The sequence below is a fragment of the Nicotiana tomentosiformis genome, chromosome 8, assembly GCF_000390325.3.
Source record: "Nicotiana tomentosiformis chromosome 8, ASM39032v3, whole genome shotgun sequence".
Taxonomy (NCBI): Eukaryota; Viridiplantae; Streptophyta; class Magnoliopsida; order Solanales; family Solanaceae; genus Nicotiana; species Nicotiana tomentosiformis.
In genome coordinates, this window is record NC_090819.1 from 113,580,771 (window position 1) to 113,606,219 (window position 25,449).

Genomic DNA, 25,449 nt, shown 5'->3' on the forward strand with positions numbered 1-25,449 from the left:
AGAGTTCGTAGAGTATTCTCTCTTCTTGTGGAGTGGGCCGAACGTTTCAGTAGTTTAATAGATGAATCTATGGTTCACGCCGGTCGACCCTCGGCAGTATACACATTATTCTGGATTGGGCCGTACGAGCTCGCATAAATCGTGCATGATAATGCTCGGAGTTCGATTACACTTGATATTACTTTCATGACTTGAGAAATTATAATTTACTTGATGGCTCGTATTTGTTGAAGTTAGTATGTGTTAGTTGTAGATCTTAATTGACATCTAGTTAAAGAATCACTTATTTACTGTTCATTATCATTATTATTTTTTTGTGTATTCCATGCCTATTTAGAATTTCTGTACTTTATTTATTGGCCCATAGTAAGTGTCGATGTCGACCGTTCGTCACTACTTCTTCGAGGTTAGACTAGATACTTACTGGGTACATGTTGTTTATGTACTCACGATACACTTCTGCACTGACCGTGCAGGATCTGAGGCAGGTGCATCTGGCGATCATCTAAGCGTGTACTGGCGTTACCCCGAGGCTTAGTGGTGAGCTGCTCTCCATGCCCGTCCTGCAGTGCCCTAATTCTCTATTTTGTATTTATGTTCTGTCTATCTTATTCCAGACAGTAGTATAGGAGATTTTATATATTCTACTAGTTGTTCATACACTTGTGACACCGGGTTTTGGGAATATTCTAGTAGACATTTTATGGTTTTGAGTATTAAATTCACGACATTAATATTTTATTATTTTGTGCTTTACTTTACTATAATCTTCTATTAATCATCCTCTTAATAAATAAAATCAACTACTTTAAAAAATTTAAAAAGAATAATTACATGACTAGTTCACTGTTGGCTTGTCTAGCGGCGACGTTGAGCGCCATCACGACCTATAGTGGTAATTAGGTCGTGACAACGAAGATACCATTAATTTTGTTCATGATGAGGCTAGTTGGTTTGTGGATTCAGGTGCCACTTCTCATATCACACGAATACTTTTCTTCTTATACTTCAGGTAATTTTCAAAAGTTAAAAATAGGCAATGATGGTGAGGTTGATGTATTTGGCATTGGTAATGTTTGTTTAAAAACTAACAATGGCTCAAGGTTAATTCTTAACAATATCAAGCATGCTCCAGATGTCCGCCTGAATCTAATCTCTACAGAAAAACTTGATGATGATGGTTATTATAATATTCTTGGTGGTGGCCAGTGGAAGCTTACTAGAGGTTCAATGGTTGTGGCTCGAGGTATCTCACTTGTACAAAATGCATGGCTCCAATTCTATTGACTCGGTCAATTTGGTGGGGAATGATACTTCATCAGAATTATGGTATAGAAGCCTGAGTCATATGAGTGAGAAGGGGATTGATAGTTTGGCTAAGAAGAATTTACTTTCTGGAGTGAAACAAGCAAAGTTAGAGATATGTGTTCATTGCTTAGCCGGAAAACAAAAGAGAGTTTCTTTTTAGAGTCATTCCCCTTCAAGAAAGCTTGATTTGTTGGAATTGGTATATTCTAATTTATGTGGTCCTTTTAAAGTAAGGTCTCATGGTGATGCACTATAGTTTATGACTTTTATTAATGATTATTCTCGTATACTCTGGGTATTTCCTTTGAAGTCCACAGATCAAGTACTTGATGTGTTCAAGAATTTTCAGACCTTGGTTGAGAGGCAGACATGGAAGAAATTAAAATGCATTTGTTTACATAATGGTGGTGAGTATATTGGTTCTTTTGATAATTATTGCAGATCGCAGGGTATTCGGCATCAGAAAACTCCTCCAAAGACTCCTCAATTGAATGGTTTAGCAGAGAGGGTGGATAGAACTTTAGTTGAGAGGGTTATATGTTTGCTTTCAGATGCTAGGATGCCAGACTCCTTTTGGGCAGAAGCACATAATACTGCTGCTTATATTATCAATTTGTCTCCTACTGTTGATTTGGATGGTGATTTCAGTGACAGAGTTTGGTTTAGTAAGAATGTTTCTTCTGATCACTTGAGAGTCTTTGGGTGTAATGCCTTTGTGTATTTTCCTAAGGATGAGAGATCAAAGCTGGATGTTAAAACTAGGCAATATATGTTCATTGGTTATAGTCAAGATGAATTTGGCTATCGTTTCTATGATCTAGTTGAAAAGAAACCTGTTAGAAGCCATGATGTTGTGTTCTTTGATGACCATACAATTGAAGATTTTGAAAAAGCTAAAAAGGTTGATTCTCAAAGCAATGAGAGCTTAGTTGATGTTAATCCAATTCCTGTGACTATTCCACCTGAAGATAATCTTCAAACTAATGATAATCAAGTTTATAATGAAGATGATGATCATGTTTAGAATGACCAGCAAGATCTTGATGCTCCAGTGCAAGATGATGTGGTTGACCAGCAACCAACTACTATTGATGCTCTAGAGAGTTCTCTCAGAAAATCTACTAGAGAGAAAGTACTTTCATCTCGTTATCCTCTATTGATTATGTACTCTTGACTGATGGGGGAGAATTTAAAAGTTTTGAAGAGGCTATGGGTAGTGATGAAAAAGAAAACAGGTTTGATGCTATGAAAGATGAGATGAAATCCTTGCATGATAATCATACCTTTGATTTGGTTAAGATACCTAAAGATAGAAAAGCTTTGAAAAATAGGTGGGTTTTCAGGGTGAAACACGAAGATGGTAACCAGTTCCACAGTACAAGGCTAGATTGGTTGTCAAGGGATTTAATCAAAAAAAGGAGTTGATTTTGATGAAATCTTTTCTCCAGTTGTGAACATGTCGTCCGTTCGGGTTGTTCTAGGCTTGGCTGCAAGTCTAGATTTAGAGGTTGAGCAAATAGATGTTAAAACTGCTTTTCTCCATGGTGACTTAGATGAAGAAATTTATATGGAACAACTAGAAGGTTTTAAAGTCAAGAGAAAAGAGAATTTTGTTTGCAAGTTGAAGAAGAGCTTGTGGCTTGAAACAAGCTCCTAGGCAGTTTGGTTCTTTTATGAGTCAACATGGCTTCAAGAAGACTTTTTCAGACCATTGTATTTTTTTACAAAAATTCTCTAACGATGTCTTTATTATATTATTACTTTATGTTTATGACATGCTTGTTGTTGGTCATAATGCTTGCGGGATTTAAAATTTGAAGCAAAAGTTGAACAAGTCTTTTGCTACGAAAGACTTAGGACCAGCAAGACGATTCTTAGTATGCAGATTGTCTGTGACAGAGAGGCCAAGAAGTTATGGTTATCACAAGAGAAGTATATTCAGAAAATTTGCAAGTTGAACATGGATAAAGCTAAGATTGTAAGTACATCTTTAGCTATTCACTTCAAATTGAGCATGAAGCAATGTCCTTCTAGTAATGATGAGAAGGAAGATATGAAGAAAGTTTCAGATGCTTTAGTTGTTGGCAGTTTGATGTATGCAATGATTTGTACAAGACCAGATATTTCTCACGTTGTTGGTATTGTTAGCCTTTTTCTATCTAATCCAGGAAGAGATCATTGGAATGCAACAAGGTGGATAATGAGATATCTTTGTGGCACTTCTAGTCTAAGTTTGTATTTTGGGACAGGGAAGCCTATTCTTTATGGTTACACTGATTCAGATATGGCAGGTGATGTTGATACTCGCAAGTCAACTTCAGGTTACTTGGTTACCTTTGCTGGGTGAGCTGTGTCTTGGCAATCTAGGTTGCAAAAATGTGTTGCTCTATCTACTACAGAAGTTGAGCTTATTGTTGTTGTTGAAGCTTGTAAGGAGTTGCTCTGGATGAATAGATTTTTGGGGGAATTTGGCTTTGCTCAAGAGAGATATGTGCTTTATTGTGACAGTCAAAGTGTTATTCATCTTGGCAAAAACTCTACATTTCATGGTAGGTCAAAACATATTGATATGAGATATCATTGGATTAGAGATGTGTTGGATTCTAAGTTGCTTAAACTTGAGAAGATTCGCGCCGATGATAATAGTTCGGGTATGTTGACTAAAGCTCTACCAAGAGGGAAGTTTGAAGAGTGTTTCATGATCGATGGGATGGAGGTCTCCTTAACATAGTCGGGAGGGGGAGAATTGTTGGATTTTGGGGATTTTTACTTTTCTATTGGGATAAATAAAATATCTTTTGGATCTAGCCCACTCTTTCCTATAGCCCACTAATATCAAGACATATAAATATGATCTATTTTAAGTTAGAAATATAACAAGAGAGAAAACATAAGGGGGCCGGCGTTTTTGAAGTCTTGTGAGAGAGAAAAGTGTGTTCTTTTGCTCCAGAAAATTTTTGCTCAGGCAGTCCGCTTCAATTAGCGTTATCCGACTCATTAACCGTTGGATCGTACTCAAATTTGAACGGGGAGTTCTTCTGGTTCTTTGATTTCAACGATGGAGATTGGATTTGATGGCTTGTTACTTCAATTTTGGAGGCGTGAACAGTAGCTCATTTTGGGATAATTTCTCTCATTTCTTCAATTGTTTTGGTGCTTTCTTTTATGTATTGTTGCTCTTGATTTGACACTTACTTTGTGACCAATTTAGAGAATATTTGTAACTCTTGTTGATTGATTTAGTGAAGCTTTGAGGTCCTTTGGTCCCGTGATTTTTACTCTTCACATTGAAGAGAGTTTTCACGTAAATCTTGGTGTCTCATATGTTTGATTATTTTTACCTTGCTATATTTATGGTGGTTGATATACTTGTTGCCCATATTACCGTTTGTGCCAATTTATTATCTTCTCTTGATTCAAGTAGATTGAGAAAGTTTAAATTGGGTATTATTCCGCTACTACCTCGTCGTGCATATTGCTTGTGCTTGTTATTTCCCAACAAAGAAGTGTCGGTCAGGGGCGGATTTAGGAGGGCGCAAACGTGTTCACTCGAACCCCCTTCGCCAAAAAATTACACTGCGTATATAAGGAAAAATCTGATTTTTACCTCTATATATTATATTTTGAATTCCCTTCACACAGCCCAAAAGCATGGCTTAGTGGTCAAGGGGTTCAAAACCATTATGAGGTCATTGGTTCTATTCCCATTAGCTACAATCTCTTTAAATTTTTTAACTTATTCCTTTTTTGAACCCTTTTCAAACCAGAGAGATTATATATCGTTAAATGAGACGAGTAAGGCTGTCCAATGAGACGGGACGTCCCGTCCCGCGTCCCATCCCGTCCCGTCCTGTCCCGCTTAATTCTAAACGGGATGGGCCCATGTTAAACGGGATACGGGATGGGATGGGATGGCCATTTCGTCCCGTTTGTCCCATCCCATTTCGTCCCGTCTCGTCCCGTCCCGTCTCGCCTGTCCCGCCTGTCCCGTCCCATCTCGTCCCATCCTGTCCCGTCCCGTCCCGTCCCGCCTGTCCCGCGTCCTATTTTTTGTGCATTATATACAAAAAACTTATAATCCTGCTTTTGAAGGTTTTCCTAAGACCACTGTTAGAAATGATGTTTTTAAATTTCAAACCGAATATCTTCAGTATATTCGTTGTGTATTATTTCACTTAGATTGTAAAGTGCCTATCACATGTGATATAGGTCATAGTCCTAATGGTTGTGATTATTTAACTGTTACATGTCATTGGGTTGATCATCACTAGAACATACAAAAACGTATTATTGGTTATAAATTTATTGATTCAAGATACAATGGAGCATATATTGCAACTATTGTTCTATAAATTGTTTATTTTTATGGACTCATTGATAAAGTTTTAACTATCACCTTAGATAATGCTTTTGCTAAGTGCTAACACAACTACAACAACTAGCTTAATGAAATTATTGCAAAATTAATCCAACTTATGCACCGACCATTAATGAAATGATTGCAAAATTTAAAAAGTATTTTTTTCCTATTCCCCAAGTTTATTTAATTTCTACTATACTTAACCCATCTTTAAAATTAAGAGGTGCAAATGGACTTGTTCGTAAAATTTATGAGAATTTAACATTTCAACAAAATGAACAACCATCTCTCGAAGACTGTCAAGCTAACATATATTCTTATGTTAGATCAATGTTTGATAAATATAAATCTATGGAAACACCAAGTGGTGAAACTAAGGGAAGAAGAAGAATACAATGAGATACTTAGCACCGGGAGCTATGACGGCATGGAACTCATGGAACATCAATCAACATTGCCAATTCAAGAACAATGTCCGAGAGAAATTATAGATAAGTTACAACTTACAACGAAGTTATATAGGAGCTTACAAATATTAGTATGATAATTTGTAATTGGCTACTAAGAGGCCTAGTTCAAATAGAACCCTTCCTAGAAGGTGGCTGCGTAGAGCCGTAGATTAGGTGCTCTTCAAAAGAATTATATTTGTATGTGAGATTTGAAAGTTCTATTAATAAAATAAAAGGCTCTAAGCGTTGAATTGTTTTTATGAATTGTCTTACACTCTTACTTAGTTACTTAGTGGCTTGAAATTATATTAAATAAAATAACTCTATTATAAATTTATAATTACTAGAATATTTCATTACAAGTCTTTTGTTTTAATATTTTATAATTCTCTACTAAGTTTTCTAATTTCCGTTTAATTTTTAAGTTTATTAAATAACTCAAAAAACTAGTTGTTGCAAACTTTAAAAACTTAGTAATTGTCAAAAGAATAACGGTTTCCAAACTCAATGCTTAAATAATTTTTTTTTTAAAACGACACTTAAGGCCCGCGAACCCGTCCCGTCCCATCCCGTCCCGTTCCGTCCCGTCTCGTCCCGTTTGTTAGCGGGACGGGATGGGCCTACCGTCCGTCCCGTCCCATCCCGTCCCGTCCCGTTTGTTAGCGGGACGGGATGGGACTACCGTTTTGTCCCGTTTGTCCCGTCCCGTTTCGTCCCGTTCCGCCACCGTCCCGGCTAAATGTCGTCCCGTCCCGTCCTGTCCCGTTAATTCTGTCCCGTCCCGTCCCATCCCGTCACGTTGGACAGCAATAGAGACGAGTACATGAAAAAGGGAATATTACTTCCTCTTATTAGTGTCTAATCAAATATTCAAAGGGGATTACCCAATTTGCCCATTATTGGCAAAAAGAGCGCATGGTTTTTCAGTTAACTAATCGAGGATCTTCAACTTCAAATAATAGTTGTCTTCTTTTTGGACAATTGGTATGCTTGATAGTTTTCTGCAAAAGGGAATGTGTTTTTTCTACTTTGGTTGTGACAATGACATAACATTTGTGTTACGTACCATTATGTAATAGAAATGATAAAACAAAGGTGATTACGAATCGTTAACCTCTTATGTAAGATGGCCAAAACAAAAATGAGAATATATTGTGTGTATATACTTATACTATCTTTTTCTCTATCAATAAATAACCCATCTAGAGCTCCAACGTTGGAATTATGTGATTCTCACAAGGAAAAAAAAAAAACATAGAACATAATATAAGATCTATTTACTAATGTTGCTCCAATTAAAGATTTTTACACATTATTATTAACAACATTTGCTTTAGTGATACGAATATATATCTTATTAGTTCCTTACTTGTGCGACAACAAATTCTTCTTGAAATGTGACAAGATCGAAGGGAGTATATATACACGTGGAGTTTAAGTTTTATGCACACATCATTGGCTTGGCAGAGCATAGATTACTAGATCGTTTGTCATAACAGACTTGTTATAGTAACCTTAAAGATAAAGCATAACCTGTTATGATCAATTAAATTGAATTAATTATTTAAAAGAAATTCACATTATCACTATATATAACTTAAAATCCATCTCACTCGCGAAGTGTCAGTTCCCTTTTGGAAAATTTTTACGATCCAACAAAGCTACAAAAGTAGTATACTAATGAATGGACAAGCAAGATGCATAAAGTATTTTATATTTATTTACGGTTCGGAAAAGGACTGCACTCCTAGAGGTATGGTATAAAAAGCTTACTCTAATACAAATATTTTAGTGGTTAATTCCACAACTTAAACTCGTATCCTATAGATCACATGAAAACAACATTACCCTTGGTACAAGTTTCGTTCCAGATCAACAAGACAAAGCAATGCATAGCCTTTATTGGTTTGGCATTTTCCAGTTGTAGTGATCAGCACCAAGATTGTAGTGTATGGTGTTTTCAGTAGACACGGTTACCAATACATATGGGATGAATCATCAGTCCGGAATCAAAATATGGTTCTTTTGGATTCAAAAATCAAAATATATGGGAAAAAATTGGTGACCATAATATATATATAGCCCTTTTAAAAGGTGTTATACTTTAACGGCCGTTTGCCCAGTTAAGTATAGCTCCCTTTTAAAATACGCTATATATATAAAGTCCTAACATACCGCGCTATATATATATTATGTGGGCCCACCGATAATTCTTCTAGGGACATAACAATAATTCAACTGGGTATAGCGCCCATATTTAAGGCGCTATACCTCAAATAATTGTACCTCCCAGACTGATTTTTGCCTTATTTGAAGAAGTTAAGGATTTTGTAAAAATTCATTCATAAATATTTTCAAGTCTTCTGAAATATTTCTTCGTTAAGTTATCTTGTATTAAGAAATGCCTGGATGCAATGACGTACCAAGGTGTTATTGTGGCAAACATGCGATTTTGAAGCTATGTTGGTCAAATAGTAATGTGGGGCGCAGACGCTGGATATGTCAACAACTTGTAAGTTATTGTTTTAGAAAAAATATTTGTTAATATTTTTTTATATAAAATGTTAACTAATAGTGTTGTATTATAATCCCCATTGGTAGGATGGAAATCAATGTAGATTTGACGAATGGTATGATGAACGCATTAACCAAGAATACTACAAATCATGTTTGCAGTATGTTTGGAATATGATCGGTAAATACGAACTCCAGATCTTTAAACTACAACGATAAGTTGCGGCAGTGCAGGAGAAACTAAAAGAGGCGGAAGAAGAAAATAATAGGTTGGAAGAGAAATTTAAGTGGTTGAAGCAGAGAATAATGGGCGATAGTGACTAAACAAACACATGGATGTGTTGAGTTAGTATTTTATCTTTATGTTTTCCGTGTCATGTATTTTCATTAGTTGTACCGAATTTAAATTATGTTAAGTTGCTATGTTTGTTTTTGTGTTGTAGTATTAAACTAATTAATAACCCGAGAAATAAGAACACATGCGCATATAATTTAAACCATAAATAATGTTGCTATTACATACTGAATGTCATATGTACAGAAAATAAAAAATGGCAATGTGTCCCACAACCCGTATGCTTTAAAGTATTGGTTGGCCTGAGGCGCATCCCATCCCGCTCGGCTACACTATCAGGATCATCCTCATCACGTCGCCTCTTTATCGGAGGATGCGCTGCAACATGAACGTCAGTAAGGCTGGCAGGCTCGGTAGAAGGGCTCGTCGGTCCAGCAATAACCTACATAATAATAAGATATTTTAATATATGAAATATATATTAGTAATGTACGTGTTAGCTAAAAAAAATTAAATTGTCTTACCATAGTCTAAGCGGGCTCCTAAATATAATCATCCATCTCAGGCATGTCAGTATCGCACAAAGTGGCCTCCGTGACGGCCGAGGATGATGCCTTAAAAAACACTTTAGATATTTATGACTAATCAATGAGATAAAAATAAATATAAATAATAGTAATACAAACTAACCAAATTCTGTGAAAGATCTGCAGCATCCCTCGATGATGAGCCATAATTCAGTCGGCGCCCACTATCCACATCTCGTGTCGGACGATCATCAACAGCCGTCGTTGGCTCTGAAGGACTAGAAAAATACTGATCCCACTCCCGTCGCGTAATGGTCGTGCCCGCGATCAACAATGGAGCTGACGGGGTCACCTGCGAAGTCCCAGGAGTAAGCTGAAGGCTGAATGATGGCATATCTCTAGGAGCATGGTCTGGCTCATGGTGGTCCCAGCTGATCAACTCCAACATCCTTAACAGGTGTCTCAACGCCCCCTTGCTGGGGACCACGTCCTCGCCGACCCCCGCAACCTCGTGGGACACCCCTACCTCTCTGGGCACACCTGCCACGTCGACCACATTCAGGCTCCACTACTGGCCCACGATAGTACTGCTCTGGCACCATATAATCAGCCTCGTATCCTAAGTGCTCATCATCTCGAGCTCGCCTCCATGTCCGGGAAGACAGATCTGTAACCTGACGGCCATACTTGTGCAAAGCGGCCGCTCCCTCGCCGGTATGCTGCTGCATCTGCAGTCCCAACTGGTAGAATAGATGTAGGCCAATAGCCTGCACAATATGTAAAATATTAATTACGGAACGCTAGGTTAACGTTATAAGTAAGTATACCAAATAACATACCATTTCCTCGTGCCTCCCGGTGTATAGAACGTACCGACCGCCAGCGCGATGAACGGGATTCCTGACGAAAAGTCGGGTAACGCTGCGGTACCAGCCCATATACTCATGCTCACCATCCGTCTGGTCAGGTGGAGGGAGGGCAGAATCAGGTCATGCCGCTGGTCCCAAATATCGATCTGCGCCTCTAGCCATGCCACATATGTATGGTCAACCCTGGAACGATCATCCCGCTGGTAATGTGTCCTATGCCAAGCGGACGGTGGAGGTACAAGTTGCGATCGACCAAACTGGAGAAGGACTCGCTCAGTGGCATGATGTTCGACAATATCGAGACACATCAACGGGATGGAAGAGCTCCACATAATTCGGTCGGTCGAGCAATAATCGGGCAAACGAGTTATTAGCTCGTCGCTGTATGGCCTCCAAATGAACTATTAAGTTAAAACATGAACCGTGAGTATACGCAATAAATATAAAGCCAGGCCAAGTAAACTTAAGTATACATTTACTTGTGCGCCCTCCAGTAAATTCAACAAATCCCTGCAATAGGGGATATTGTGCCGAGCCTCGTACTCACGTCTGTATCCCCGCCTATCAACCCACCTCCTAGCTAAAGGGAGAAACGGTAGAGGTGGTGCATGCGGAACGAAGGGTGGTAGAGGTGGCTGCAACTGCAGGAACCACTCCCATGCTCAAACCTAATATACAATGCGGACATAAAATTTAGGGTATATTTTTACTATGTATGTTATAATCAAAAATAACGGACTATGTTTTCACCTGAAGCAGCGGCAAAAATTCGGCAATGTCTCGCTGGGTGACCATGCTCGCCCGGCACATCTGCCTGTATAAGTAACCAAGAACAGCAACACCCCAGCTGTAATCATGTAAATCATCTAGCCGCTCAAGATGATGAAGAAATCTCAAGCTGACTAGGTTTCTCAAAGTGTTCGGGAACAATACCCCTCCAAACATAAGTAACAGCAATAACCTCGTGTACCGGTTAATATGAAGATCCGGTGTATCATCCGTAATGTCCGCATGCATCGCCTCCAGATGCAGCCGGACGGGCGTCAACTGCAGATGACTAGCCCCAACCAATGCATCCACATCCGCTGGCTAGAAACCGGTGAGCCTCTGCAACATCTCCAGGTACTACAATCCCGTATAATTTCTGATGGCATGCGGTAAAGCAACAGGATGTCCATTAACCGGCAGCCCATACAGAACCTCCACATCCTGAAGCGTGATAGTAGCCTCGCCAATGGGTAAATGGAATGTGTGCGTCTCTGGTCGCCACCGCTCTATCAAAGCCATGATCAACGACCAATCCAGTTGCAGCCGGCCGATCTCAATAATCCTATAGAAACCCGTATCCTAAAGGCGTCTGACTATACGGGGATAGAGATGGTGGGCCCTAAGAAAGTTTCACATATCGTCTACTCTTCTAGCACGGAACGTCTGGGCCAATAACTGCCCCTACCATATGTACGAAGACTTATGCTCGGCATGTAGCAACAGTAGCTCTAGCGAGGCAGGTCCGGGATGCACAGACGGAACCTCCATGACGACTACTGTAAATTGAACAATATTAATTAAAGTATTTTTCTTTTTCATTGCATAACATCTTTAAATATATTGCAATACCTTTAATATTAAAATTTATTTGATAATTTTACTATATTGTTAATTAGGTTGTACATTTTCAATATTATAATTTTATATTTTATATGTTACTTTAATATTATATATGTTAGTTTACTATTTTATATGTTTGTTTATTATTTAATATGTTTGTTTCTTATTTTATATGTTAGTTTATTACTCACCTATTTTTTACTATAATAAAATTAAATAATTAATTTTCATAACTATACAAGATTTAATTATTAAATATCCATATAACAATACTTAGTTTGAGTCCAAATGAATCATATTTTGATTCCGAACTCGACATTTGAGGCCGAGTAGTACCAAGATATCCAATGTTCTTGTGTTCATGATGAGAAAATTTCCCCGATTTATCACTTAACAGGTCTGTTATTTTATATGTTAGTTTATTAATGTATATGTTAGTTTATTATTTTATATGTTAGTTTTATTATTTTATATGTTTGTTTGTTACTCACTTATTTTTTACTATAATAAAATTAAATAATTAATTTTCGTAACTATACAGGATTTAATTATTAAATATTCATATAACAATACTTAGTTTGACAAATATTCTTGTTTTCTCATGTTATTTTCTTACGTTTGTTGACTAGAATTGGAGAGAGTTTGTATTTGAACTATCAGCTTTTTTGACATATTTTGGGTTTAACATATACTTAAATGATTAATTTCAATAATTACAAAGATACTACACTAAAGGGCACTACATTTTACTATGCTAAAAGGGCACTACATTACATATACAAGCACTACATTAGGCCACAAGATACCACTACAGCGAACTAAAGTAACAATTTATCTATTTTACTAGTCTTTTAGCAAATAAATAATCTAAATCGGATAAAAATAACAAATTAAATATCACAAAACAATCACGAAAATACATATACCTAAGTAAAAAGTAACTAATTAATTTGTTTTAACAACTAATAATAATTTTTTTATTTTACTAATTTTTTTTTAGCACACTAATACTACAGTTCGGATAAAAAATAATAAATTAATTAAATCGCAAAACAATCACAAAATAACATAGAGCACATTAAAAATAACTAATATGCATTTTTTATACATGAGTTTTAATAAAAACTAAGTCGGAATACCTCGATTTAAAGTTTTTAGAAAGTTGAAGATGTGGTGATTTGGAGCCGAAACGAGCAACCCACTACGAGATAATGCCTTAGCTAGGATGTGGGACCGAGAATCTATACTTTTTGTGGGACCAATGGGCTCCACTCGAGCTTTTTTTCCTTAACAATGGGGGGACCGCTGTTTTGTTTTGTTTAAGGGGGAGGGAGCGTTTCTGGTTTGGTGGGGAAGGGGAGTGTATGGGTTTTTATGTGGGTATAGCGCCTTATATTAAGACGCTATACTATATCGTCTTAATATAAGACGCTATACCTTCACGCTTATTTCAGGTTCAAATATAACGCATTTTAAAAGGGCGCTATACTTAACTGAGCAAACGGTCGTTAAGATATAACGCCTTTTAAAATGGCGTTATATATATTATGGTCGTCAGTTTTTTTTTTCCACACATTTTGAATCTTTGAGTCCAAAAGAACCACATTTTGATTCCAGGATTATGAATCATTGAATCATGAGAGTACACATTTTTGCTCTTATTGGTGTCTAATCAATAATGCGAAGGGGTAACCAATTTCTCCATTATTGGCATGAAGAACATATGATTTCTAAAGTTAGGCTTATACAATTGGAATGGTTGAAGTTCTTTTGACGAAAGGGGGTCTTCTTTTTTTTCCTATTTGGGTTATGAAAATGATGTAACATAGTATTGAAATGATATAATTTAAATATGGAAGAAGAATAACATAATTCTCCTCTAATCAGCATAAATCTTGAATAAAAAATCTAAGTGATACAGAGTAAAACTAAACCTATTAGTCTACTGAAATTCCGTCATTGTATGGGCCAAAAATTACCATACTTATATGCGAGCCTAAACGATATTAAGAAAGCCTTCAAAGGCCGCCATGTGTTATCAATCTGTTTACAACGAAGGACGAATACGAGGTCGAGGACAAGTACCCTCCTTAACAGAACAGTAACGACTAGTTTTAGAGATAAACTTTAAAGAGAATATTCTAGCGAATATTCTTGGGATCTGTACTATTAGGGTTTTGTAGGTGTTCCCTTATAAATAGAAAGACATATAGTTATAGAGGGGGATTGCAGAGGCGGATGCAGTGTGGTAATTACGGGTTCAATTGAACCCATAACTTTCGACGCAGAGTAGAAATTTATGTGTCAAAATTTATTAAAATTGCAAAAATAATAGATTTGAACCCATAACTTTAAAAATATAATGGGTTTAATGTTAAAAATCTTAAAAGTTGAACCCGTAGAGTTTAAATCCTGGATCCGCATCTAGGGATTGACATTTTCTTGCTTTATTACATACATACAAAATATACCTTTTCTCTCACGATCCAAGGAGAATTCGAATGTTCAAAGACTCATCAATCATTTATCATTGCCACGAAGAATATTACAGAATCTCACCCTTTTTCGGTTATCTCACTTGCATATATTTACATAAATACCATTATTTATCGTTTATTACTATTAATGCTATTCTCTTTATTCTTGGGCCATTGAATATTGTCTACTGTTACACATTTATTGCTAAGAAAACTTAACCGGAGACATTTGGCTAAGAAACTAGTTAAACGATCTTATATTGGCTTAAGACTAACTCTATTCTATTCGAAAATCTAATTGTTTAAACCTAGATCTAGATTTTGGGTCAAACTGTCATATACTAGCCTTTAATTTTTTTTAAGGGGTCGTCTGATGGGGAACAAGTTATTCCGAGATTAAAATATGAGAATTAATAATAACGGGATTATTTAGTTAATATATTTTTATTTGAAGATATTTGGTTCATTGGACTAAAAATGAGATATACCGTGTGTCATATAAATATGTGTTTGGTATATACTAGATAAGTTGGGATAAACTATTATTTTCGATTTTAACTTTGCATTGTTTAAAAGACTTTGGGGAAAGAGTCTTGGAGAAAGGCATCTTTGTCAATTTAGTATTCTCGAGATTAATTAATCCCAAGATTATTATCCCACCCTCAATGTGGGGTAAAATAATACCCAATTGTAGGATTAATTAATCGTGGGAATAGCTAATTCCGGATTCAAAAATTTCAACCAAACGCGGGATAAAATAATCCCGCATCTAATCTCGTAAATATTATCCCTTATCGAGCATATCAAATGACCCCTAAGTAGAGATTTCATCCTTTCCGATTTGATTAACGCTCTGTGTTTATGAAGACTAAGTTTGATCAATGTTTGGAGTTAAATGGGACATACATTGGGAGTAAACTTGATAGACAAGAATATATAAGGTTCAAAATATCATCAATGGGTAATAAGCAAATTTTTAATCACATGGGCTATAAGTTATTCTTTTTTTCAAATGATAGCACAAGCTGAAAAAAATAGGGAAATGTTCTAATAAAGATTTAGGTGGGGAAAGTTGTGTGGTTGTCTACCACTTAGAGTAGAAAGGATGAACCATTTTTGCTGGCCAACACAAGATATGAGCATTAATTCTTAGCATAAAGTACAACATTTAGGTCTTCCAAAAGGTATCCTTTTAATTGATGATCTATTGATTTCTGTTACAGACTTTGGTGGAGTTAGTTGGGTAGTTACATGTACATTGATTTTAATAGCACATAGTTTTGTACTCTAGCTGAATTTATTCCACAAATTCTCGCACAAAAAAGTCACCAATTCTTCGATGTGTAATATTTTCACTAACTTGATTAATCTAGTTTCGCATTGAGTAGACCATTAAAGGAAGTATAAGTTCTCCTTGCCAAAACGTTTTCTATTTCCGTCTCGCACTCGAAAATTTTAGATGAGAGTGAAGAAATTTCAATGACATGATCACAGTTAACGAACTTGCATCTCTAGGAGAAAGTTAAGTTCATAATCTTTTCATTTTAACTGAGAGCTTTGATTAGATTATCTTATTAAGTCTGTTTGGACAACAATAGTACTCTCTGCCTCCCAAATAATGTATATTTTTTGTTTATAAATCATACTATTTATTTTTTCAAAGTCAACTCTTTTTCTACCTTTTTCGATGCCTATTTATTTTGACAAGGCAAAACCACTTTTACGCTATGGAAATTTAATATTGTAATGGTTTCTCTAGTTCCTACATTGTCAAATCTTGAGTGTATAGGCTCTCCTCTTATAAGAGAAAATGACATTGTATAGCTGCTTATAAGAGAAAATGACATTGTATAGCTGCTTATAAGAGAAAATGACATTGTATAGCTGCTGTAGAAATAATAGTCGAAAAATATAAAAAATTTGTATATTTTATATATATATATATATATATATATATATATATATATTATGTATGTTATATAAAAAATTATACAAATTTTATACACTTTAAGAAAATATGTAAATAGTTTCTGGCGCGGGCTAAAAGTGATAATACCCCTTCATATAATGGCAAACTAGACCAGAATTTCCGCTAATATTTATCAACATTTTGATGGTCCTTTGATTAACAGTTTAAATAAATTAAATTGCCAAGATAAATAAATAAGGATTACAAATGTTGCAATATTCAGTTTTGTAGCTAGTTCAAACAATTAAACAAGATGCTCTAAAATTAACATATCACTACTAGTATCTTGCTTTGCTTCATTATTTGGAGAAAGGGATCTTTGCTTTTCACCACATCTCCAAAATCACACATCAAAGGGAAAAAATAGCTAAAATTGCTCTACATGAGAACTTGAACTTGCACTATTGCTGTATTGCCATCTTTGAGAAAAAAAACCTTCATGTCTCTGTCTGGAAATCTTACCTTCCACTTTAAAATTGACAGGTTTATCCATATACTCAAATATTCATTCATCGTTTTGCGTGTTCTGGTCGTCATCACCTTCAACATGATATTGTTTGACAGCAACAAATATTTTCTCAGGTACCAAGGGTCCATCTTCATGATCTACTAATTTAGTTTCCCATCTCAGTCCTGCTGCAATTTTCCTAACCTTGTTCAATACTTCAACTCCATCTCGAAGAATGACCGACCCTTCAGGCCGCAGAACACGGTCCATTTCTAGAAGAATATCTTCAAATTCACACCTGTTTACAATAATATAGCTTTGAGATTTTGATATCTTCTACGTAATATATATATCCGATTTTCATAGATAGCTAGCTATAGATCCCTCTCAAATATATAAGAATCAGAGCATAGATCCATTTCTTTAAAGAAGAGTTGAAGAATGCTTACTTGTCCTGATACAAAGTGAACAAGCGATTAGCATGAAGGAGGTCATACGTCCTCGGGTACGTGGAGAAGCCTTCACACCTGAAAGGAGAAGAAAATCGAAATTAATCCAAGAGTTTCAGAAGCAATATTCTAGACTGTTCCCGGTGTAAAACAGTAACAGAAGAATGACAATTGACAAAGGATCTCCTTTCATACATGCAAGTAACAATAGATTGTGAATGTTTCATTTGAATCCTAGATGCTATAGGTTTTCAGTAAATAAAAGGGAAGATCTTCCCGATTTCTTGATAATTGTGGTAGGTGAATAGGCCGAATGCCCATTTAAGTAAACCAGCAAAATTCTTTACCATTTGCCAAAAAAAAGAGTTTAGTTGATAAGAAACCATTAGCAATGCGTACCAGTCATGGTATATCCCAATCAAGCCCCTCTCATATACGACACCAAGAGTGTTTTCAGCAATAGTTGGCACAACATTCATCACCCACAGCTTAGGAGAGTCCAGTGCTGCAGCAAATCCTCCAAGTCCGGCATTCATATCCATTATGTTGTGGTATCTCGTGGTGCCGAGTAGGCTAACGATCCTCTTGTAAGAAGTGACATGTTTCTTCCAAAGCTTATTATCCTCTTGATAAGACTCAATTGTCACCCCAGGAACCATTTCATTGGCTACACGTGGCGGAACTGCAAAGAGCCTAGCAGGAAACTTCTTCAATTCCCCTCCAGCTACTTCATCAGAATTCTGGACCTCAGGATAGGGGGTTATGCATGTGTCCATTTTTTTGTACCTGAATCACCATTTTATAAAGAGTGGAAAAAATAACCACAAATTGATACTTACATAATGGAACAACAATCTAGCATTCAGTATTTTTGGTGATAAATCAAATGACCAAAGGTAATGTCATAGTCATGACTCATACTCATGAGTGGCTCCCTATTCTTCATTCAACTATCGCACGCTCTAATTACCTCTGATTTACACTTTTGTGAAATTTCTAATTTAACTTCGTGCCAAGTGAAACGGAAAGACCCACCAATAACTGTATATCTTCACTAATGTCAAAGGGGAGTCTTGCTTAACTGGTAAAGTTGTTGCCATGTGATCAGGAGGTCACAGGTTCGAGCAGTGGAAACAGCCTCTGGCAGAAATGCAGGGTAAGGCTGCGTACAATAGACCTTTGTGGTCCGGCCCTTCCCCGGGCCCCGCGCATAGTGGGAGCTTAATGCACCGGGGTGCCCTCTCTTTTTTTTTTTTTTTTTTTTTTTAAAATGTTGTTGGTTGGATACTATAACCTGAATTTTGTCAAAGCAGAAAGTCACATCGAAGGAACTTGAAGTTCTTTTATTTAGTACTTCAACAGACATCAACATACTGGCTTTCAAACAGCTCTTTTAAAATATACGATCTAGAAAGATAAAAGGTTTGCCCAGTTGCTACAGAAAGCAATTATTTTCTCTAAATCAAACTACTTTATATGTGCAGCATGGTCCCTGAAGCCGTGTTCCAGTTAATATTACTACAGGAAATTGAAAGTAGAAACTTGAGTTGCAACTCTTGTGAGCAAACCACATTGAAACTAGGGCGACAAACAGTTAGGATTCAAAAGCGACAAATTATCTTGTACCTTTCACAACAAAAACACACTAAAGAGGGTCTCAGGACTATGAAAAAGGGTAATTTAACAAGTAGGACTCAGTTAACTTACCAGACATTATCAGTATCCTTTGTTTGACATACGTTGGCAGATTTCCTTCTGCTGCATGATTTTCCATTTATTTTTTTCCTCCATATAGCTACATCACCTTTTTCATATTTCTTCTCCCAGCAAAGAAGCTCAGCAAAATCTTCAATCCTCTTTTGCTCAGCTTTCACATCCGCAATTGTCCTGTTCCAGACTCTGTGATAGGTCTTCCAATTAAGTGGAGGACCAGACAGTATCCAGTATCCACCAGGTCTCAAAACTCGATCGACTTCCATCATGTACATACCCTCTGCACATACAAGCCAACTATCAGCAAGCTAGAAATTTCACCCTTGAAAGTTAAATTCATCGCTGGCAATTTTAATTTTCTCAGGATAAGCTAAAGTCACAATCACTACTTAGAATTATTAACATACAGCACCTATTTTTATTCACTACATGATTCCAACAAGGATCTTTCCTCTTACACAGAGGATTTTACAGTTCGAATGGAAATCTTTTATGCTATAGACTCATTCCAAATCCAAATCTTTTTCCCTATGACTTGATCTCCAGTGCACAAATGCATTTCTCCTATTTGGAAGTTCCAACGGTATTAGATGTCTCCTTTCCAAAGGTGTTGTTATTAGAACTCCCAATGCTCCGGAAAGCACTTGAAGATCAATACAAAAGGCAAGTACAACATGAAAAATATTTAATTAAGGTGAGAATCTTAGAAAAGTTCTTAATTATCACTAACTTTTGTAGTATTTATCCACGACAATCCTCTTAAATGGTTAAATCCACCTTCACATTTATCATTTATGTACCAAAGCAGGTTGAGGTCTTAAATTGGATCTTGCAAGTACCTGTCATTTTAACATCTATGTGTTTATTCCTCTCTAAACACTTACTAATTGGAATTAATAGTCCAATAATTCATGCATTCTAAGATATAACATTTCAACATTTTATTTATAGCATATAGGAACCACAAATTTATCAATACTAGTTACAAACATAAAATGTCCTCCAATTTTAAGCGTGACTCACATCCAAAGACTCTGACATCATTTGTGTAAAGAATGAAATATATTACACCAAATAATACAGTCCAAAACTTCGCAGCAACATCAGAACTTCTTTTTTAAAAGCTTAGAAGGCTAATGCTTTTCTTTTTAATAAATAAACAGTTGCATCAATATACACGAAGATGATACTTTAGAGTTAGCGGACAAAGGCTTATCTTCCCTATGGCAGTCAACGCATATTTTCAGAGTCATCAGCACCTATACCTTGTTTCCGATTTTTCCTTCTTTTTCTTTTTGACAAGTACTGTTTCCAATTTTATGTTTCCAAAAGGTTCCACAGATCTTAAGCCCATCTAATAAGATAGATAAAGAAGATAGGCCTATATCAGAAAGTTCGGTAAGCTTGTTAAACTATATCTTGTGCATATTACCGTTTGATGCCCAGGGAATGAGACAGCGAGAACAATGAGACATGTCAAATGCTCTTGATGGGTATGGAAGGTGTATGGAACCAAACACTCCAATAACAGCAGGTACACCTCGCTCCAATGCAAATTGCACTTGTGCTTCATGATTGTCCTTAGGTGCAAATGACATTGCCAGAATATTTCTCTTCAGCAAGTAAGCACCCCAGCTTGCAACCTTATCACATGATATGTGAATGCAATAAGTTGTCTATTATCGATACTTCAAAAAAGCATGATATTTGATGAATAATAACAAGCATTAATGCAGTGAGAAACCCTTTTCCTGTAGAATGTGATTACTTAAAAACAGGAAAAGACTCAACAACAGCACGAGAAGAACTTGCAGATATTCCTGGCAGTAATCTTGCCTTTTCCAAGTGAGATAGACTATTTATTAGTTTTGAATTTTTAAACCTGAAAGCAAGATTTTACAAGGTATATCAAAAGATGGTGAAGGACAGACTACTTTTTTATGACCTGTATGTTATATTAGACTCCAAAATTTTTAAAGATTCGCTGTATTAAATCAATTGGGATAGTATCCTTCCCAGCAACTTATCAGGGAAAAAATGTATTCTCACAGGTAAATGGGAAGTGTTAAGATAGTCAATTCAATGACCTCAGTGATTAAATATCCCATTTAGGCTTTCAATACCATAACCACTATAAATAGCACTGTTACAAGTAAATGTGAATTAGTCAAGTAACAATATGTTAATAGAGGTTTTAAAAGATGTCTTATCGTCAAAGAACACAGTGATCCTCGTATTGCAGTTTTGCTCATTGACAAAAACTTGTTTAACATGTGCATGAAACTTGTTTAGCACATGAATCGCGTAAACTCTCCTCTTTCCTTATATAAAATGTAACCATCGAAGATAATCAGCATCATGGAAGCTTTTTTAATGGAATAACTCGTAAACTGTAAGGGAAAGGAGGAAAAAAGGAAAATAGAATATACCCCGCAACCAGTGTCAAGAGCAGTTCTTATCATGCCACTTTTAATTGGAACCACAGATGCAAGTTCATCAATATATGCGTCTGCTCCTTTAGGAAACATTGTACCTCCTCCTGGAAATTTGAAAACGTTTCCCTGAAACTGTACCCAGTTCTGGACCGCCTTCTCAACTGTCAAGTGTTTGTAAGGAACATTAGCATAGTAGGCATAATCACGGCTTTTCGGCCATGGAAATGGAGTTGTGTATCCTTTGGGTGCTAGAATCAAACAACGAAGCTTTTCATCATCTGGAGGGCAATGCCTTTCTCTATATATCATATTTTCCCGTGGGAACGTCATTGCTCGGTCTTGTTCTTGGCAGGGAGTGTAGTCAGTGTATTTAGCCTCACATGACTTGAATACTTTAGTTTTTGGTTCTGAAGATTCAATCATTTCTACATAATTATGGTGTGATTCGAAATCCAGAGTGGATGGTGGAAAGATATTGCAGTCAGCAGTTTGCTCGGTCACTGCTAGTGCTAATTTATCTCCCTTACCGGACCCACTCTTCTGCCAAACTCCTATTAGATAAAAGAAACAGCAAAGACCAATTACAATCAATATAGAGATCGGTCGTCGTGTTCTGTTGCTTGGTGCATGATACTTGGACGCCATTATGTGCTCACGGCAGCACCAGAAGTTCCCTGTAGCATCAAGAAGTTAGAATTTCGAGCAATTGCCAGGATGCAAAAGATACTCTTCTTCTAAAAGTAAGTTTCATATAATCATCTCAAGCCAGGAGAAACAGTAGCTTCATATCCACTAAGTCTCATGATACAGGCAACTCATTGGTTCTTGACAGTTGAACAGTAACAGTTCGACTGAAATTCTCAAAGGACAACTCAAAGAGACCTAATATAATCTAATTGCACAAAAGGATGAATTAGTAATAGGTATTCACAGATATTCAAGATTTAATCTTTATATTAGAACATAAATGCTTCTTTAACTTCCTCACTTTACTTCGTGAGCAGTACACCAGCCGGTGGGCTGACTACTCACACTGAAGTAGAGATTTCATCAAAGAACTCAGAAAATACTACATTACCATAAAACTGACTTCTGATTGAAAAACAAAAAATAAGAAAAAGAGAAAATTTAACAAAAAGATCTTTTTACCAACAGCTTAGGAGACAAAACGGTAGTGCATCAAGTGATTAACGTATCCAAATAATTAACTGAATTCTCTAAATAAGGAATCACCAGACACAGATCTTGCAAAACTGAAAGTAGACCTTTTCAAAGAAAATCATACCCATTGATCTACAAAGTTAAAGAAAACAAAAGGGTACACAGAAAAATGAAAACTTGATCAAATAACGAGAACTCAGTGTCTTCATACTAGGACAGAAATCTTTTTTTAACTATTCACTTTACTTCATATAACACCTCCCTTGGGACAAATATTCACAATGAAGTTAATGTATTATCAAAGAACTCAGTACAGACTAAATCACTACAATTCTGACTTCTGCTTGAAAAACATAAAAAATAAAAAAAGGTGAAAAAAGAGAAAATCTAACAACATAAAGCAGAAAGTGCATCAAGCAATTAACATACTTTGATAATGAACTGAATTCTCTGAAACAAGAAACCACAAATACAGATCTCGGAATATTCAAAAGAAAATCATACTCATTGATCCACAGACTTAAAGAAAACAAAAGGGTACACAAGAAAGATGAAAACTTTATCAAATAACAAGAAATTGAAACAATAAAGTTTGAATCACAGCTACACAGAGACCAAAACCAATGCAGCAAAGTACAAAAACATTGAAATAAACTAAAAATAGATCAAAACTTTAGTTTATTACCTAGAAAGAGAGCTCCTCAGTTCTCACTTGACGAGTGAGAGATCTGACGCTAAGATTTTTTTAAAGATTAGAAGGGAACTGAAAGCAGCAGCCTACACATACTCTGCTATAAATGCACTGTATTTTCAAAAGGAAAAAAAAAGATAGATTTTTTAAAGTGAAGATGAATCAATGGAGTAGATCAGAAGTAGAAGTAATAGTTAAAGATCAGAATTGGGAACTTTTCAATTGAACTTTTTGAGCAGTAAAAATTGAATAGCTTGGCCAGACTCCCAACTGGTGTGGATTATATGGGTAGTGTGAAAAGATAGGGAGACCGCGTTAGGACTCTTGTTCTTTTTATTTTTATTTTTTCTTTTGTTATAATGTGCAAGTAGGAATCATATTTTCAGCCAAGTGGATAATTGAAAAAGGACCAAGTTCATTTTTTTTTCTTTTTCAATATTTTTTACTTTTAACGGAAGAGAATGCAAAATGTTAATGAATTATTTGTAAATTATTCTTTAATTTTTTAATTAGATAAAATATTTAAGCTCGAAATATTTTCTCTCCACTTTTAGACATAGGAATTTGATAATTTTTGTACCCATGTTCAATTTAAGGTTATGTTTTGCCCTTAACTTTTACCAATAAGTCAGATTGTTTGAACGCCATAAGCGCATAATTCTTAAGTTGCAACTTTCTCTTTACCTTTCAAACTTGATTTGGTAGCACAAATATTTTACATATTTAGTTTTATTTCAAGTAATTTGTGAAAAAATAACACAACATACAACAATATAGGAATCTATTTTCCCATATATAAAAATAAGAGGTATTGACTCATCTGTCTACATCGTATCCCATCTGGTTTTTCAAAAGATCTAGTAATACCATTTTATAAGTAGGGAAGGACAATTATTATGACAATTTTGTCTATGCCTGGAATAGATTCACAAATGAAGATGGCTTAATTAACGTGACCGACAACAATTTTTTGTTTATTTCTATAAATAGACTGTTGGATTTTCCGTAGCTAACTCTAATACTCCCTCCGTCTCATATTAATAGTCATGGTTACTAAAAATAATTGTCTCAAATTATTTGTTATTTTAGAAGTTCAAGACAAATTTGAGTGTTTTTTTCCTTTTTACCCTTAGTAATAATTGTTCTTGAAGATAGAGATAACACATAAATAGACTAAATATTCAATGAAGAGAGAATATAAGTTAAGACATAAATAAGGGTAGAATAGTCTAGTCCCTTTCCTAATTCATTTTTCTTAAGGGGCGTGTAAAAGAGAAACATGACACATAACATGAGACGGAGGGAGTAATAATATTCTGATACTCATATATCTTATTGGGAAAAGGGCCAAATATACCCCTCTACTTTGGTATATTGTTCATATTTATCCTCCTTTAAACTATGGGGTCATGTTTACCCTTACCGTTAGCCAAACTTTTTAAAAATACCACCCACCTAACGGAAATCTCCAGATTAATAAAATAATCATTTTTAAAAAATCCATTAACCCAAACCCGTTAAACCCATTATTTAAAAATACGGAACCTAGATTTTTGAGACGTCTTAACACATTTTATTCATTTAGAGAGACCGTGAATGATGGTGGAAGTAGGATAAGTAAGAGCTTATATTTTTGGTTATTAGTTGTTCATGGTGGTATTGGGATGTCAATGTTATCACTTTCGGTTATTTTTTTGGGTGGTTGTAATATGCCATCCCTTTGTCTAATGTAATACACACTTGACAATTAGTTTGTATGTTGGTAACAACTAATATATACTTTAATAATACTTGTATTTGATTAATACATTAAGTTAGTGTACTTAGGTTGTTAAGTTTGCTTTACAACTTGTTGGTATACTTTCTTTCATTCTTGATGAATTTTTCGGACTGTAGCTTGATATTAAATTGAATCTCCTCTAATTATTTTTTAATTTTAATTTGTTCATTATAAGTTCAGTTGTTACTAAGAATTACGAGTATCCCATCCTATATCTTGGAATCTAACTTTGGTTCTTAAGGGGTGATTTGGCGATAATTACTTATTGCCCAAATGCTTAAAGCAGAAAAAAAAAAATATGGTGTATGAATATTCATCAATAAAGGCTCACTGTTGGAGTAAGAAATACTTCGGTAGCTGCGTTAAGACTTCAGAATTGCCAACCTAATAAGATGT

General features: G+C 35.7%; 1 protein-coding gene across 1 annotated transcript; it reads right to left on the reverse strand.

Annotated features, from left to right (window-relative positions):
- Window positions 1-16,527: 16,527 nt before the first annotated feature.
- On the reverse strand, window positions 16,528-23,539 carry LOC104085086 (probable methyltransferase PMT14). The gene is made up of 7 exons (XM_009589038.4): window positions 23,268-23,539; window positions 21,416-22,095; window positions 20,419-20,629; window positions 18,981-19,266; window positions 17,673-18,059; window positions 17,274-17,351; window positions 16,528-17,122 (listed from the first exon to the last, which is right to left on the reverse strand). The coding sequence occupies exons 2-7, from the start codon at window positions 22,064-22,066 to the stop codon at window positions 16,882-16,884; spliced, it is 1,854 nt and encodes a 617-aa protein (XP_009587333.1). The 5' UTR covers window positions 22,067-22,095; window positions 23,268-23,539; the 3' UTR covers window positions 16,528-16,881.
- Window positions 23,540-25,449: the final 1,910 nt, after the last annotated feature.

Bases quoted from the DNA above. Each gene is read 5' to 3' on its own strand.
- LOC104085086 (XM_009589038.4), bottom strand. From the start codon at position 22,066: ATGGCGTCCAAGTATCATGCACCAAGCAACAGAACACGACGACCGATC. The intron at 20,630-21,415 runs GTATATTCTATT...TCATGTGATAAG, and splicing joins CTCTTGACACTGGTTGCGGG to GTTGCAAGCTGGGGTGCTTA. The intron at 19,267-20,418 runs GTAATATGCACA...TTGTATGTGCAG, and splicing joins CATTCCCTGGGCATCAAACG to AGGGTATGTACATGATGGAA.